The sequence below is a fragment of the Labrus bergylta genome, chromosome 12, assembly GCF_963930695.1.
Source record: "Labrus bergylta chromosome 12, fLabBer1.1, whole genome shotgun sequence".
NCBI classification, from domain to species: domain Eukaryota; kingdom Metazoa; phylum Chordata; class Actinopteri; order Labriformes; family Labridae; genus Labrus; species Labrus bergylta.
The window spans coordinates 16,424,635-16,442,614 of NC_089206.1; the positions used below are offsets into that span (position 1 = coordinate 16,424,635).

The 17,980-nt window shown below is 41.8% G+C and overlaps 1 protein-coding gene across 3 annotated transcripts in view; it reads right to left on the reverse strand.

Moving 5' to 3' along the window:
* Nucleotides 1-433: 433 nt before the first annotated feature.
* znf385a (zinc finger protein 385A) overlaps nucleotides 434-17,980 on the reverse strand; it is a 64,326-nt gene continuing 46,779 nt past the window's right edge. For all 3 annotated transcript variants that reach the window (XM_065961360.1, XM_020634339.3, XM_020634340.3), the window contains 5 exons: nucleotides 15,918-16,092; nucleotides 8,171-8,548; nucleotides 4,310-4,494; nucleotides 4,102-4,194; nucleotides 434-3,819 (listed from right to left, as the gene is read on the reverse strand). In XM_065961360.1, the coding sequence (XP_065817432.1) occupies nucleotides 3,571-3,819; nucleotides 4,102-4,194; nucleotides 4,310-4,494; nucleotides 8,171-8,548; nucleotides 15,918-16,092 (1,080 nt within the window). In that variant the 3' untranslated portion in view covers nucleotides 434-3,570. The remainder of the gene's footprint in view (nucleotides 3,820-4,101; nucleotides 4,195-4,309; nucleotides 4,495-8,170; nucleotides 8,549-15,917; nucleotides 16,093-17,980) is intronic.

Here is a 17,980-nt window from a genome sequence, read left to right on the forward strand (position 1 = left end):
CAGAAAAGGATTCTTTGTGCCGCTCAACAATAAAAAAATAAAATCAATTTATTTAGCAATTTTCAAACCATGGTCAATTAATGATACAGCAACTCTTTCTTTATGAGATATTGTGATGAAACTTCCTTGAAATCCATCCAATAAGAGTACTTCAAATATTTGATGCCATAATTTGTGATGAATGTCATCAAATGACATTAATATCAGATTTTGTTTTGTTCCACAAGTTTTTGCTTGAACTAAAAGAACATGATTAATATCTAATTTTGGGTTCCCTTTATTCTCATAACATGATGCATGAGTGGCTCAGAGGAGGACTATGATTCAGTGAGAGATTGCAGTGTACAGATTGAGATATTTCTAGTATTTTTCTTTATGAACCATAGGAGGGTTGCTCCTCATGGATTCATAAAAAAAACCCAGCAGACATTAGTTTCATTTAATTATTTATTGACATTTACTTTTTTTCCCAGCATGGTTTCTCTCAATACCAATAGTATTGACAATAACGTTTCTTTTTCATTTAAATTACATTTATAATGTTTTACTCACATACACATTTATTGTTTCATTTTCTTATTGCAATTAACAAGAGTAGCCAGAATGAGTCAGGTATTGCTACAGTTCGCCATACAAACTCTTTGTCCCCTCTGACAGTGAAATTCAAAAATAACTTTATTGGCAAGACAAAATAACACCATAGCCTCTCCATCGCTCTCTCTCTGCTCTTGGAGAGGCTGAGGGCAGAATAAGGCTAAGGCTAGTAGCCTAAACACAGCTAACATGAAATACCTGCCCAGAAAATCTAACATTTATTTCCCATATGTGAATAATGACAATGAATCAGTAGGAATTACCACATCATGGACATATCTAGGACAAATATGAACATATCTGTGGTGCTGCTACTTGGCTGACCTACCAGGGACAAGATTGCAGGTTCAGTCATTGATCGAGTCTCTGACAGAATCCAGAACGATTGATCAATCTTCCCAAACCAAACATGTGCAGGTTTTTTTTTTTTTTTTTTTTTTGTCTCCATTATTTTGTTAGGCCACTTTTAAAAGTCCAGGTTTCAGTTTGTCTCTGATTGGTGGAAAGTGGGGAAAGAGCAGGTCCCAACACACACTAGAATACGTATGGTACACACATCAACAGGAAGGAGAGCACAGATCCTGGAATAGTTTCTCACTCATTAATTGAACTCTGCAAAGGTTTATCCAGCAACAACAACAAAAAAGAGCACAACGGTGGAAGCTGACACCAAGCCAACCTCTTCTTTAAGTAATGGCATAGATATGTTCCTCAGGATTTTCACTTAAACACATTTCTCACACACAGAAAAAACATAAGCAACTCAGTGAGTCCAACTCAAAAAATTAGCTTTAATCCCTAGATAACTGGCGTTGTACCCTGTCACCCAAGCAGAGATTACCATAGTAAAAAGGCCCTTTAATATGAAGGGTCGGTCCCTAAACCCAGCTATACCTCTGTATCTCTCGCTCTCTGTCCGACTCTCAGTCCCTTTCAAGGGCTCACACTCCACATGGAAGAACAGAAAAGTCTATCAGCTGGCTGCTCCCAGTTTACACATGACTCCAGACAACATGTCACAACATGTCACAATGAAAACAAGTCACTCCGATAAAAATTGCTCATTGCATTGCAATATTCAGACAAAGGTAAGACATTAGAGCTCATTGCTTCTCAATGAAAGGGCACAGTGTACATCTCGCTCAGAAAAGGGTGAAAGTTTGCTGCTGCTTAGCAAGCCCCTGTCTGTCAACCTTCTGTCAATTTATATATAATTTATTATCAATAATCCCACCCATTGCCCCCCCTTCATCTTTGCTCATACAGTATTAACATTTCCTACCTACAAAAATATTTTTATTGTCTTTTTTATTTTGCTCTTTTTTTAAAGTGTGATATAAATGCAAAAAAAACAACAGTCCAAACCAAAGGAAACAAAGTGCTCACTAGTCTTTGTAAGAGAAAACAAATCATGGTGCGTTTCATGGCTTTCAGTTGTAAGACAGGAAGTATTGATGGATGCCTCGAGCTGGACGTCTTGGTTCCCTCCCTGCTCTTAGTGGCCCTCACTGGCTCGGTTGTCACTCCAGCTCAAGATCATTTCTTCAAGAATGTGTTTGGCTTTTGTCTTCCTCTCTGTAATTTGTTTCCTTTAAGCATTATTGGTTTACCAGTGTCGATGTGCCCTCTACTATACACTCATATGAACCTTTGGAAATGATGGGAAGGAGGAGGAGGAGGAGGAGGGCAGGGCAGAAATGAAAGAGTTCAATCTAGTTACGTAGAGGCCTGACCCTGGATGCATGTAACAACATGACTAAAAATCAGTACACAGGGTCACACCTTATTCATACCTCCCCACCCACACAGTGAATAAAGACTCGGAGGATGTGAAGATGTCAAATAGCTTCTTTTTGAAAGCTAAATGTGCACGGATGTGTCACAGAATGGATTTGACCTTCGCCCGCACCAATTCAGTGTTTGTAATCACTGAAAAAACGAACAGATTATTGCCATCAAACATTTAAGATTGAGCTCAAATGCAGCAGTACAGTACGTATATGACTTTTGCCATCTCACCCTTTAGATAAGCCCTTCTCTGACTGTAATGGAGGTTGGCAGATGTGCCCTGTAGGGTTTCTTTGTTGATACAGTCTATTTTAAAACATAGATTCGTTTGGGCTTGTGTGTGTCTGCATGCTGCTCCGGGTGAATCCATCTGCTGACCCTTGCCAGCCCCCCTCTCACCTCACACTCTCAGGGAAATGACAGGAGTGCAATCCCCCACAGTTACTTTTCCGCTCTCTGAACCCCATCACCCCCACCCCCTCTACAAACATCATTCATGTTCAGACACGGCTACCACCTTCCTTGACAGCCGAAGTCGTGTTGTTCCTAGCGAAGACCAAGTGTCACAAACTGAAGAGTTGCTGGCCTCTGCACAGAAGGGAGCATGTACAGTACCGAGGAGGCGGCCACCGCTACATGTGGCGCTAACAGCAAAAGACCGATGGAAGCAGCTACCCTACTGACATAACATTATTGTCTTGGTTTTTGAGGTGCATAGGATGAGAAGATTACGTTGAGCTGTGATGACAGGAAGAGGAACCCAACCTGGCCCATACTAACTATGTAACACTACATTTGAATTAATGTTTCTAGAAAGGTTTGCGTGTGTTTTTTTTTTGTAGCTATCCAGGCGGCCATGATGGGGCCACAGTGCAAGGGAGGGGGAACCAGGGAGGGTGAGAGATGTACAAGGGAGTTCAATGCATAATGAAAACCTCTCCTCTCCTCATTCCATCTACACATAAGTCTTTGAAATGAAGGGAGAGTTTCAGGTAAAGGGAAGAAAGAGAGACATTTTTCTACTCCAGTCCGCCGCTCCTTTTCCCTTGTTTTTCTCTCAGTTTGATTTCTAAATGGTTGGATCTTTTTATGTCCCTTATCAATTGCTGTTTGTTGATCATGTTCATATATTCACAGTGTGCTTTTGGAGTGGCTGTTCCTGACTGGCCAAGGTCAGAAGGTGATGTGTCAGTAAGGGGAGAAGAGGATTGGCCCATGGGTGGTGCGGATAGGCCCAGGGGCGGGTCTCAGGATGGCGTGGCTAAGAGGAGGGCCTTGCAATAAGTGATGGTGTGGATGGGGCGCAGGACCTGCTGCACGGAGAGCCAGCTGGTTCGAGGATGCTGCGGCGGCCATTGCTGCAGCAACGGCCAAGGGGCTCGGCAAAAGCCCCGCTCCCAAAGCTTTGGTGAGATCCTTGGAGAAAGTCAATGAAGACTGCAGACAAAGACACAAACCAAAATAGGGAAGAGAGAGGGAGATATGAATGATTGATGTAGACCTTAATGCTGTAATGCAGATGATTCGTCTAAGTTGAGATGTTCATGAAGAGTCAAAAAACAGTACAACTGGCCAATGTTTGTAGAAATCAATTCAGCACGCTTTACCCACTCCAAGGTCCTGAAGACCTCATGTTCTCAATTATCACTGTCCATCTGATCTGTGGCTATGGCAGTAAAAGGACGAGTATGTATTCAAGAGGTAAAATTTTAAGGTTACCGCCAAATCAGCTCCCCTGTGCTTCTTGTGCCGGCTGAGGAGGGGGTTAGGCTTGCCCGCCATGCCGTCCCGGTGTCTTCGACTTGATATGTGCTGAAGGACAGGACACAGGGACACAAGTTACTCCCATTTGCAATATGTTAAATGTTTCCCATGTCCATGTGTATTATAAGTCATGTTTTGGACTATTATAATATTTTTTTCTTACCTGTTTGAGTTGCAGTTCAGAGTTGACCCGCACATTGCAGATCTCACAGTGGAAGGTTCGTTCCTGAGTGTTGGGGTCCACTGGCCCCCCTCCCTGCTCACCAATGGGCTTTGGGACAAGACGAGGATACGCCTTGATGGGGCCCAGCCCGCTACGTGCCTCCAGGATAGTTTTGTGTTTGGTTCCTGCAGACACACACACACACACACACACACACACACACACACACACACACACACACACACAGGTCAGCAATGAAAAAAAACAAACTGAAATTACCATTAGCAGTTATGAATAGAATAAAAAAAGTCCGAATACGAATCCTAATTTATTACACATGAGTCATACTGTTTCCATCTGGCTGGAGTTAAATAAATGTGGAAAAGTGTTTCTCTGCAATGCAGCACACTGATGGAGACTCTGTGACAGTGATGAATATCAGGCATAAAATCAAAGAAAATGAACCACTGGCTTGACACTCCAATAACTTCCCACATATGCACAACATGCTGAGCATGTTTATTTGTGAAGCTGCAGTGCCTAATTCTGCCACTAGAGGGCTGCAGTTAGACAGAGGTGCTCTGAGATTAACTCAAAGCCTTCTCTGGTGTCCATACTGTCCAAACTGTTTGATAATGTTTTTCATTCATGGGTGTGAGTGATGTAAGGTCATAAAGTGTGGACTGTTGTAAATTATAACAGTTCAAGTGCCAAAATCAATGACTGAGCTGAACCCTCATTGACAGGATAAAAAAAAAACTTTACACAATAAATGTCACAGTTTTCAAATTTAGGACCGGGTTATTATGAGAAGCAGGTTTGTCTGATCTTGGATGGATTTGAAGTCAGCTTCTGGTTATGACTCCTGTACTTTTTACAGTATCACTTCATATTTATGAGTTCAAAAAATACTATTACATCATTCTGTATAGCTGTAAGACTGCCTTTTGCCATATTGGTAACAGATGAGTCTGTATTTGAATGAGTTTCATGGTATTTGCTGTAAGACTATATATATATTTTGTCAATAATTTATACAATCGGAAGAGGGCATATTTTATAAGTAGACATAAACTAGTCAAATCATATGTATACATTTTTATAAAAGACCAGTTTGCAGAAATTAGGAAATCATCTTGATTCCAGCGAGTTTAATAATTGTGTAACAATCACTCAGTGATTAAAAAAGGTACTTCTGTCAGATATTGACATTAAAAGATTTCCAACCTTTAAAGCTCCTGTGAGGAGTTTTTGGCTGTTCATGAAACAGACTGACATTAATATTGAAGCCACTATATGACCTGCTAAAGCAAACAAGACCATCGACATGAAGATTGATTATTATTAAGGTATAATTTTTTTATGGCTGAAACTGCTGCTGCAGGGTACAGTAGGTGTCAGACAAAGTGATTCACAGCAGTCATGCAAAACAACCTTTTTCATGACAATGGCTTGACTGAAAGACACATTTGACGATTAAAAAACAAAGCTTACAAATGTACAGGACAAGATCAACAAGTAGATTAGAGGCACTGCTCTGTCCACAGTGGGCTCCGAAATCAACACAAACTGAAAGGTCTTTACAGGAACTTTAGAATAATCTACAAGGGAGGCACAACTCCATTTTTTCACGTTTCCATGTAGTTTTCCCACATGAGGGGATTTTTTTTCTTAATTTGAACGTACACTCTCTTCTTGGCTTTATTAAAAGGTGCTTTTGCAAATAACCTTTTCTTCAAAGTGGTTCACAACACCAGAGAAAATGCAAAAAAAAGTTTCTCTTCTAATGATCAAACGTTCTGGCTTTGGCTAAAAAATGTAAACATGACCCGCCGACCGACACTCAAATTTCCCACCTCCCATTACTGCTCTGCCTTCCTACCCTTAAAGTAAAACATCCCGCTGTCATTGGCTCTGACTTTGAGTCACTCTCTAAACCCCCTTTGAACAGAGTTAAGGTTACAGCTGAGGGAGAAAGCACTGGAGTGGGATGGTGGGGGTGGTGGTGGTGGTGGTTGGGTGACATGGAAGCTGTGGGCTCCGTGGAGAAGAAGGGGCTGGAATGACGGATTTCGCTTGTGGCCAGAAATGTGCTCTTGGGGTGTTTCTTTTCGCTTTGTTCTATTTCGGTCTGACAATGGATGGCCCAGTGGATTTTTTTTTTTTTGTCTTTATGAGGTTGACTCAGTGTCAACCTACACACAAGCAGACAAGGCACATTTAAAAACAGAAAACATAGGCAAAGGTTTGAAAGGAAACAGTTGTATAAATGATGAAAAAACATTACACACACATCATGCTATTTTTTCTCCTCGTGTGCTGCTTGTATCCTGATGTCTGTTCAGCATGTGCTTTTATTTTTAAACCCTTTTAACATGCACAGTTTTGATTTTGAGAATGAGTAAGAGTGATTGCTTCCAGACAATTTCCCTCATCGAGATTAGACTGTTTCAATTCTAAGTCATCCAGGGGTTGAACTTTGCAGCCAGCTTGTTGACAGCAGCTCTGTGGCCTCTGTCACTGTAATCTCCTTTTATACTTACACGTGCATGTACATTGTAAACATGCTAATAGGCAGATGTAGCTGTGTTTTTGTTTTTATCTGCGCATGATAGAGCATGGATAATCTAATCAATATAATAGTAACAATAGCGCTTTTATCGTTCAAAACATTATCTCAGAGGTTTTCATTGTCTGCTTTCAAGTCAGTTTAAGTTGCCCAACGAGACATTAATCAAAGAAAGTGCAGTTACACCCTTGTATGTTGTTTTTTTCTTCAAGTAGGAGAGTGAATAACAAAGTAAAATAATTCTGGAGGTCAGCAGAAACAACTGGTCCTCAGAGGCAGACAAGGTCAAAAGGAGATCCCTGTTGGCACGACATGATGGATTAGGGAAGGCAGCAGAAACCTGAGGGCTGTTTGCAGCCCTGAGAAAGTGTCTTCACATGTGAAAGCTGCCTGACACAATGTTCAAGCTGCTATTGTAGTGAGCTCACCCACATAACAGCTCTATTTTTCTTTTATTCCCCAGATTAACTCCCTTCTGCAGTGGTAACAATCCTCCTCTGCAACTTTTTCATTTGGAAGGCTGCGGGCTAAAGGAAACAGTTTTTATGCTGTGTGCAGCGAAACAAAAGACAAATCATGAATGTTGGAGAGTGGGAGAGATGTTGTTTTGAATAATCATGCCTTGTGTGGTGTGTGTAAGCAGAGTGCTGGATGGTAGTGCGAACAACATCCGGCCCCTGAAACCAGAACATGAGTGATCGGTTTCATGGGTTGAGACTGTCAGTGTCAAACAGATCAGTTATCTGCTGAGCGTTGATCCTCTCTGTGCCCTCCGCTGCAGGTCGCAGTCAAGCCATCAACGGATACAGCTGCACTGCCAGTATGTGTGTGACATTCGAAACAAAGTATTTTATTTATTTATTCATGTATTGCCTTCTTTAGATAGGACAGCTGAAGAGAGACAGGAAATGTTGGAATGACGTGAACTAAATGGACGCACAAAGGGAGTCAAACCAGTGACCAGTATGTGTTTACCCCTGTCATTACAGCATTTTCAAAGCAGTTTTAATAGCAATTTGAAAAATACTTTTTTAAAGACTGCTATGTTGGTCTTTCTCTGAAAAATCAATCAGGCAAGCTGGGTGTGTTACACTTTGTTTCTTTAGCAAAAACAGCAGCTGTGTGATTTAAGTAAACAGAGTAGAACCAAACTGATACAATAAGAAGGAAGTTTGTTCTCTGAAACGTCAAACTTAATCATTGGTAATAATTCATCCTGCATGACCTGAATGCCAGCTAATTGCAGGAGATTTTCTGCAGTTTTATGAATCCAAGATCTCAGAGGAACCAACCTTTGTTGTGGGCCTCCAGCTGTGACAGGGAGTTGACAGCCACCTTGCACAGCGAGCAGTACAGCAGCTTCTTAGCCTTGTCCTCCTCTGTTTCTGGATTGGACGGGCTGCTGGAGGCCTGGGAGCCAGCGGCTCCTGAAACTGGGGGTCCAGTTCCGGGCTGCTCTGAGCTAGCACTGGTGCTGCCTGGGGCGGAGGAGGAGGAGGGGGAAGAGGCGGAGGAGGAAATGGGGATCAGGGATGGAGTGGGGTTGGGCAGGAGGGGACACACTGAGGGCATGGGGGAGTCCATGGGCGGAGTAGGTGGGTTGGTGAGAGGAAGGAGGGGCCCCGGGGCCAGCAGGGGCACGTTTAACTGGGACAGAGGCCGCGCTTCATCTATAAAAACAAAGAAAGAGACAAAGAAAGAAAGAAAAATTGTCAGATGAAATGTGAAAATAAACTAAATAACAGATTTTTTATTTAAAGAGTACAAAACTCAAACTGTAGAATATTTTACTATTAACTTTTCATAAGCCTTCTGTTAGCTAAACCACATTCAAAGCCACTCCCAGCTGCATGTGTGCAAACCTTAGATCAGACGAACCAACACAAAAAGCTTGCAGAAGGAAGTGCTTTTTCATTGTTTTCTTGTATCGGCTATAATAGTTAAAAAGCGTTCCTTTTAATTAAGCTACATACAAAGCAGACCAGACGAGACATAATGCATGTCTCATGTGAGTGAAGTGACAGGAACACGTTTAATGTGTTTCTCTGCTTTCTTTTTGAACTTTTCAAGCGAGCCACTCACTGATGTGGTTTCATCTTAATGAAAAGTTTCTGAAGGGAGAAACAGGAAACAGAAACGTCTCCCTGCATGCGCATGTTTCCACTCTTTCCCAAACACCTGTTGTTTTTGGATTGGGCTTTATAGCGTCATGCCACTTGCTGAGTCATAGGGCAAGAATTAAATCCAAAGAAAATACTATAAATGTTTCTCTTTTTTGTGCTTGATTGTATGATTATTCTCGTTCCCTTTTTCATCACAGAACACGTCTATATATACATTTCCAGGCATATGTTTCTGGTCAGCCACTCAACAGTAATGCAGTCGGTATTCAACCGTGGTGGGCGTTAGCTAGATAGAGACCCCCTAATTTTGGGTGGGATATTCAGACTCTCCAATTCAGCAGGGATAACAGGCCCCTTCTCCAGACTCCACAGGATGTAGCGCCAAAGGCAGGCAGCAGCAAAGCCTGTCTGGATCATAGTATTTCAGGGATAATGTGAAGTATTCCTAGAGAGAAAACAAATATTGACTTGAAGTGCTAAATTTCCTCTTTAGGATTCCGTCATGCTTTGTGTCACATTTCACAGGGCCATGATATACAGTACGTGTATGTTTTGTTCCACCCTGTTAGCATCACTCCCTGGTACTATATGGTGATTTGTGGATTGTATAACAAAAGAGTGGCTATTGCATTGCATCATCTCTTATGAAGATACCATTGTGAGTGCTTTCCATTCCTCTGCCGTCCAAGATCAAAATTCCCTCTCTTTCCGTTTTGGAAGTTTCCAGCTGCAGTTCTGCAGGCTGCTCCAAGCGTTTGTCAAACAGATGTTTTGTTAAAATAGTAAGAAAGGAAGAATAGTTATCCTCTTCATGGCACAGTGGAGTCCATAAAGCAGGCCTGGATTAAGATGCAGAGTGAGGGTGTGCTATTTGAAGAAAGTTGTGACTCATAATGTTTTTACTGTGCCACATTTTTGACAGAGCGGGTTAAGATGATGGCAAAGATTGAACTTGAAGGTGAAAGGAGGCAGTGTGATGAAGAAGGTAAAATGCTTTTCTCCAGTATTGTTGTTAAATTTGCCCACACACACACATGCACATGACTTTAGCACAATGCTGGGAATCCACAGCGTCCATAACATGTGGTTTTAGTTAAAATACAGAGCTGAGGAAAAGGGAGGGCTGGCCAAATAGTAATGAGGGATTTCTTGATCCATGATGGCCTGGAGGTCTGCCATACCAAACCATCACATCCAGTCGCTGTTTCACCTAATACCACAGTGAGTGTCTCATACACTCAGCCCCCCTTTACATCAAGTTCAGCTTGAGGCTAAACCCTTGGGCCCTACTTAGCCACAGAAATTCACTTTTTGTAAAAGCCAAAATCATGAATCTAACAAAACAGCAAAGAGAATCTTTTTTTTTAAATCATATTTACTGTTCTTAATAAAAAGCATGACAGATTCAGTTTGGATTTGCTTTTGTTATGGAGTAAAAGCAAAGACAAATTGTTAGATTGTTTCCTGCCCTGAGAATTCCACTGTCAGTGGTACTTGATCCTGCAGACACTAGGGATATGCTGAAAGTCTAATTAAACATTGATAGGCCAGCTAACCGATGCTCTCCCCTGCTCAATGGCCTCATAGCCAAACAGAAGAAGGCAGCTTTAGCAGGCAGAGGTCAGCAGAGTGAGATAACTCAGTCCAGATGCTGTAAACCATTGCCTGGTGTGTCTACATTGCCTTAATCTACTTCAGGAAATCAAAGCTATAGTATGCAGTCCAAGGGGAAAGGTATTGTTCTTAAACCTGTGGGATATGATACAAGCTAATTCAAATTCCAGCAAAAGAACTTCCGGTGTTGGTTGCAAAAGTCAAAGATAAAAAGGATTTCTCAGAGAAACAGTGCAAAGGTTGTTGTTGCATCTCGCATGGTGGTAGTAGGAAAATGTAGTTTCCTTGCAAAATACTATCTCAGAGCTTGTGTTCTATTAGTCGTTTTCAGGTGTAACACTTACGTGAAATATTTAAGATGCTATTTTATTTTGTCTTGCCTCGTTGTGAACTTTAGTTCCTGTCATTGTTTTACAACATTAAGGAGTGAACATGTCTGTAAATGTTCTTCATACATGTACGTTATCTCAAAAGGTCGGGAGCCATTATGAAAACATTGAAGAGAGTTGTCTCCCCCCGCCCCCTCCTCCCTAGAGTCGATGTGCCAGCAGGTTGTCATGTTACAGACACTGAAGCTTCAGTGTTTAGCCAACTCTGCAACAGTTTTAAAACCTTTCTGCATTCTAACCACTCTCCATTTTTCTAAAGAATCTCCAATATTTATCTTAGTTGTTACATGTTTATGGTCCTGGAGCTTAATAGAAAAATGGCAATGCTTTATGTGGTTGGGTAGAATCAGTGATAACTGGTCTCATATCTGGCAAACCAAGGGGTGTCCAAAATAGCTGTGTGGGGGTGCCTTAAAAGCGCCTCCCTTCTCTATTCAAAACAAATACAGACCATTCCGGACAGGGATCAAAATAGGAGGAGGACATACTGGCTGCTGAACTGTTGTCAGAAAAGCCACACTTCAACATAACATGCTTTCTTAATGTCTAAGGATATATTAAGGTCATTTTATGATTACATTCAGTAGAAATCTTACGTATTGCTCCTTTAAACCAAAGGAAACTTGTGAAAGAGGCTTGCTTGTTTGACACAGGTCGTTGTCAGCTGCTTGCTGTGTGGGTTTGTACAGTAGGCAGCTACGTTTCATGTGTGTCGTTGTGTCAGATCAGAGATAAAGGACGTAACCTTTATCTCTAGCTAGAATGTCTCTATCTTCCTAAAGTGCACCCAGCCCCCACCATGTACCCATTTTTAATGATTTACAAGGTACAAAACCCAATGCTGAGCCTCATTCATAATGCAGTCTGGTGCATTTTTCCCAGTCTGGCCTGCATCCGAGCACACACCCGAAACTAGTTTGAAAGTTGCACACATGTAAGTTTCATTAGACATGCTACTTATGTTGATTAAGAGATATTTCAGAAAACAGCCCACTTAGAGAAATAAAAACAAGTGAATTCACAGGAAAATTAATCTCCTGAATCAAAAACTACTGTAAACAGAGCATGAAAGCCATCTCAGCTTGGTGTAACCCAACACTACAGTCACCTCACAGCCGTGCAACTCTAGCACTCACATGAAAGTCATCTGTTTAATTGACCTTGGTTGTGTGCGTGTGTGTGTGTGTGTGTGTGACTGCGAGTGTTAGTGTGGATAAAAGAGTGCAATAATATCAGGGTGGTTTTAACCAGGCCCTTCATTATAATGGGAGTGTCAGACACCAGAGGGATAAAGTTGAAGGGGGGGAGGGGGGCAGAGCTTCTCTCCAAGTAAACAGCTGCCTCTCCATCACCCAAAGGCCCTGCCAAACCCTTAGCTCACCGGGCCAAATCCCTCTAAGCCAAGGGCCTCCTCTTTGAGGGCAACTCTGACCGCAAACCCTTCGAGGACTATAAAACATGTGACCTGTTCTGAAAGGCTAAGAAACCCAACAGCATCAAACAGTACGCCAGAAGCAATGACACTTTGCTGCTTCAGCCTTCAGCAAGGTCTTGATGCGTCCTGTGTGTGGCCATTACTGTTGACTGCATTTGGAATGTCAATGTGAAATGATGCAATATAAAAGAGAGAGTCAAAACATTTCTAGACTGAACTTTTACTGTCTCATATCTGAACATCTCAAGAGAATGTGATATTGCGTAAAATCCCTGATCAACAAACCGGCCATTCACAGGAAAATCACTCAAAAAACAAATGCTGCTCTGTGTTATTGAGGATTTGCACTGTGCGAACTCTTCTTCTCTTCCTCCCAAGTGTGTAGGCTACTCACAAGGGTCCGACCAGTTTGTTTGTGCATGTGTGTATACATGCGTTTATGCATTATGTGTCTATCTTGTGTGTTTTTACCCCAGAGTGACCCAAGGCCTATCTCCACAGGCCAAAACCACAGCGCATCCATCCTCCAGACCATTTTCCTAGTTAAATCTGCACACAGCTGCTTCCTCCCAGAGATCTGTGCCCTCTTCACTATTGAGCAGAGAGACGGGATCACACTGAGGGCATGCACTCACAAACACACATAAGCAAGAAATTGTTCAGGCAGGCCAGGGAGAGATGAGGTCACAGGGTCACGAGACAGAGGCATTGGATGGAAAAAGGCATTCTTTCACATGTTGCTACTTTCAGATCTTGCTCATGGCAACTCCTCATGCTCTGGAGAGAAGGCTCACAGATGGCGACGGGCCTACAGCTGATCCCAGGTCCCCCGTGAGGGAAAGACATACCGTGAAAATGACTGGCCTTCCTACTACTCTGGGATCAGCTATAAAGAAAAAAACTTAAAAGGGCTGCAAGGGTAAGCCTTTATTGGAGTTGAATCTTTGTCATTCATGATGTATGCTCTGTGCCCTTCTGCCAATAAGGCTGAAATGTCTGGTAAACAGTCAGCTACAGAAATTTTATAAATGTCAACAAAACATGGCCGGCCTATTCATTGCCTCGTGTGCGATCCAAGGACAGAGTTGTGACACTGAGAGAATGGAAATTGTTGGGTTGGGAAAGGAGAAGGGCAAAGTCACAGAGGCCCAGTCTCTGAGTTAAAGCCTGAAATAGGAGGATGAGCAAGACTTGTAGAGACAGAGCTAAAGAAAGATCCTGCAATAGCTTAAGAATGCCTGCATCCTCACAAACTGATACATTAATCTTGCAACAGTTATTTACTGTTCATTAAAATAAGATTAGCTGTTGTGTCAGTCTTCTTAGAGGCTGGCTTAGATTCTGGTCTATCAGACTGTTCTACAATGGCATCAATAAAATAAAAATTAACGTTACATACATGTGGAGAAAATGATTTGGCCTGTATTTATATAATTAAAACAAAACTCTAGTCATATTTCTAAAGTTTTAAATCAAGTGTTAATGTTTCAGTGACTGGAGTGATGACAACCATTACTTATGCTACTTATGAATTTGTTTGTTTGGTTTTTATGGTTGCAAGTTTCTTAACAAGGATTTACTACAAGTGTCAAATATTTTTGGTGAAATATAACAAGATAAATCCAATAAATAATGGGTATTGTTGCGTTATCATATGAATTACTATCACTAACTCCTAATTCCAGCAATGAGGAATGGTGTTGCCACAAATGTAGGATATGAAGGACTGTCTGAAAGAGCTGCATAACACACCAAGTAAGCGTCAAACTAAAAGAAAGCTATGTCCTATGCTGAGTAATGTCGGCTAACTTTAGCTAAAGCTAGAAGGCAGCTGTTAGCTAGCAGGGCAGAGGTGACACTGAGGGGAAAATACATTTTACCATAAACGTGTTTTATTCAGGACAGTTGTCTGGTTTACAGCTGAATGATTTTGTATATCCCCAGCTGTTTCTCGGGTGATTTAGATTGTTTTTGTTTGTTGTCGTACAGTTTTTGCTGAATATGATTTATTCAACAGTAATGTTTAGAAGAAATAGTGCTTACTTTGTACAGTAATTTAAGTACATTCCAATAAACTTTTTTTTTTTCTTTTACTATTTGTACTCTATGACACCAGAGGGGCAGCTCTGGCTCAGTTGGTATAGAATTGGTCGTCTCTCAACCAGGGGGATGGGGGTTTGATTCCCAGCTCCTGCAGCCACATGTCCCCCAAGTTGCCCCCGCTGCTTTATCATCTACATGAATGTGTATTAATGGGATTAGTAAATACTGATGGACACTTTACATAGCAGGCTCTGCCAAGTCTGTTTACAATTTACCAATGTGGAACTTCTTAATAACTCACATATACAGACCACAGTGGAGTTCCTTTCAAATGTTCCAATAAAATGTCACTGTGCCCAGCTATGTGTGCTGTATGCCAACTCACCTGCTCACATTGTAAATTAATTAAAACAAAAAGTTTAACAATGCTCAGCTTAACAAATGCCTGTCTGTGGTTAACCTGGTCTAATACAGAAGAGACATGCTACTCATGTTGTAGTACCTATAATGATGCTTGAACTTTGATTAGCCTGTCAGTCAAAAATCAGGTCATCAGACATTTGGTTTTTATTTTGATGCACCACTCCTCTCATTGCTATCCAAGGCAAGCAAGATGCATCTCTTATGACATTTATTTATTTGTTTGAGTTGTATATACTTTCTTCATAATTGTTCTGGTCAAGTAAGCTTTCCAGTAGGAAATCTAAGAACTTTGGATTGTAATCAAATCAGTCACAAGATGCAATCAACACAAATTGAATATTCTGTATTTGGTTTTGGTTTGCGCCAGGATGTCAATTTAAACTTCTCAACCTTACTGGAAAATGGGGCCAGACTCTTCTGCTTTAGTAAAGTTTTCCTATAAACCTGCCTTCCTTCATTTAACTGATGATCGGCTGTTTTCATCAAGCATTTGCCAGAACTTAACCAAAGCTAAATTCAGACTGACTTGGACCCACTCCTTTGAAGGCTCAATCTAATTTCTCAGTGCAATTTCATGTGTCCCAGGCAGCAGAAAATAACTTGTTGCTTCATCTGTGTCCCACTTTTAAAGTTACTTGATCAGTATTCTGAATTCACATGTGAGTATAATATATAATAAAGTTTTATATATAACTTTTTATATAACTTTTTACATAACTGTAAGCGCAAATAGTTTGTGTGGGGTTTGTTGTTGGCCATAAGCTCCGCTGGAACCACATCAGACCACACAGAACTGAGATGTTCCCAAGAACAACAACACAGTGCAAAGCCGCTATGATTAGATGCCTCTGTTATTCTTGCATATTTTCCATCCAATTTTCCAGCAAAATGATAAACCTCCAAACATCCTGCACATATTGAAAATATTTTTCCTACAACAAAAAACACAGCATCACTTTTTTCCTCTACTCTTGTTTTTTTTTTTTTTTTTTTTTTTTTTGCTTTCTCTTACCAGCTTTGTTTGGTTCACTGTCTGGGGTGGTGCCATGGGCTCCGGGCGGAGACGGGGAGGAAGTCGAGGGCACAGTTTGAGGCTTTTCCCCGTCTTGAGGACGACTCTTTGAGGTCTCGATGCCTTTGACTCTCCTGGCATGGCGATTTCCTTTATAATGGGCTTCTGCCTGACTCTGTAGAAGAATACACAGCCACAAAAGAACATGTTAATGTTGGAAATAAACTCAAATTCCAGAAGGTAAGGAAGAAAAATTAAGCCTTACTGGTTGGCCTGCACAAAGTTGCATGCATGTCATTGATGATTGCATGCTATACTCAGAGGACTTGATTCAAAGACATCAGAGAAATAAAATGGATTACAAGAATGGGAAAGAGACGCAGTATTGCATTTACATTGCGACCTAGATCTGTCACTACCACTTTTATCGTTATTTTTTCACTTTTAAAAGTAACAAAACATGATCATTCAGTATATCCAGACAGACTAACTGTACATTTGCTTTTAGACAATCTGTGTGTCTGCAGTGAACATAACTTTTGACATATATCCTCTGCAGTCTAAACCTGGACACGGGCCCTGACAATACTTGGCCCCAGCATTCAGTAGTACAGCCATGCTGACAGACATGCCAGGGGGAGGTGAACCCTGGGTCAGCGGGATGCCACGCTATCAGCCTGGAGGGCCCATAAGTCCCACAAAGACACCACCCTGCCCGCTACAGCATGTACACATACAGTGCACATTATCAATGGGAGACTGGCATACGTGGGAGCCTACACAACATAAATAATGTGATTGACTTCAGCTACTCACTGAACAGGCTGAAGCTTTTGTATAATCCCAGACTCAATTGCTTGCCTGTGGATTTGTCAAAACATAAATATACATACTACCAGGCAGGAAGACTTTGTGATATCTTACGGAAAGCTAAAAATGGAGCTACAGGGAAGGAAGACCATCCTGCATTCCAGCAAAGCAAGAAAAACAGTGCAGATATCTATTACAGCAGCTTGTGTGGCTAATCCCACTGTATGAAAGGCCAGCTACAAGCTAATGTGTTTGTTCAGAGAGTAAACAGAGGTGAGTCATTTCTCAGCAGGCTACTGTGACATCAGAGAAGTCTGTCTCCAGCCAGTGTGTTTTTGTGTGGCTGCACAGAGATATGTGAGTCGGGGACAACATGGCGGGTGAGATGACCCGTCGCCAGTCGTGTGGCTTCACACAGTGTGTTCATAGACACGCACAGACACACAGGTGGGTAAGGGGTATTAAGTTTCCCTATCTGCCATATGTTCACAGGTGCTTTATCTGACTTCAATGATGGATTAAGTGTCTCCAGATTCAAATATACAAGGCGCCTTCTTTCTGTTTATGTTCTTAGTGCACTTGGGTGAGATTGCTCACTGCCTACACAAGTAGATGGAGCAGATGTTTCTAGCCATGTACTGCGGCAGCCAAATATTGTGTGTATCAAGGGGCCAATGATGAAGATGATTATTAAGTAGCCGGATTACAGTTGGTTGCCGGGGAGAGACATGGACTTGAAGTGTGGCTGACAGCTGTTGTAGGTGCTGAAAGGCTGGAAGCATTTGAGTGACACTTAGGACATCAGACTGACGACAGGCTCGGGAGTGGGGGGGGGGGGGACGTTGGCATAGGATGCAGGGGGCAATGAGTGATGTGTTTAAGCCTGTTTGTATGTTTTGCTATACGATGTGGAATGAAGGACGTAAGCTGGCATCATGTCGTGGTTAAGAAGACGATGTGTTTAAATCATGACGACAAATAAAGAAGACCTTTCGTGAGGCTGTATACCTTGAAGTGGGCGGACCGGGTTGGAACCCGGCCTGTGGATTCTTTCTAGCATGTCATTCCCCACTATCTCTCTCTCCCTCATTTCCGACTCTATCCACTGTCCTGTCTCTCCAATACAGGCACAAAAGCCCAAAAATGATTCTTAAAAAAAAAAAAGTGAGAGTGAGTGGACCCGATCAAAGGGGTCTTAAGGAGCTGCTATAGCAAAGCCAACAAGATCAGGTGCAAAGATAGAAAAGGGTGCA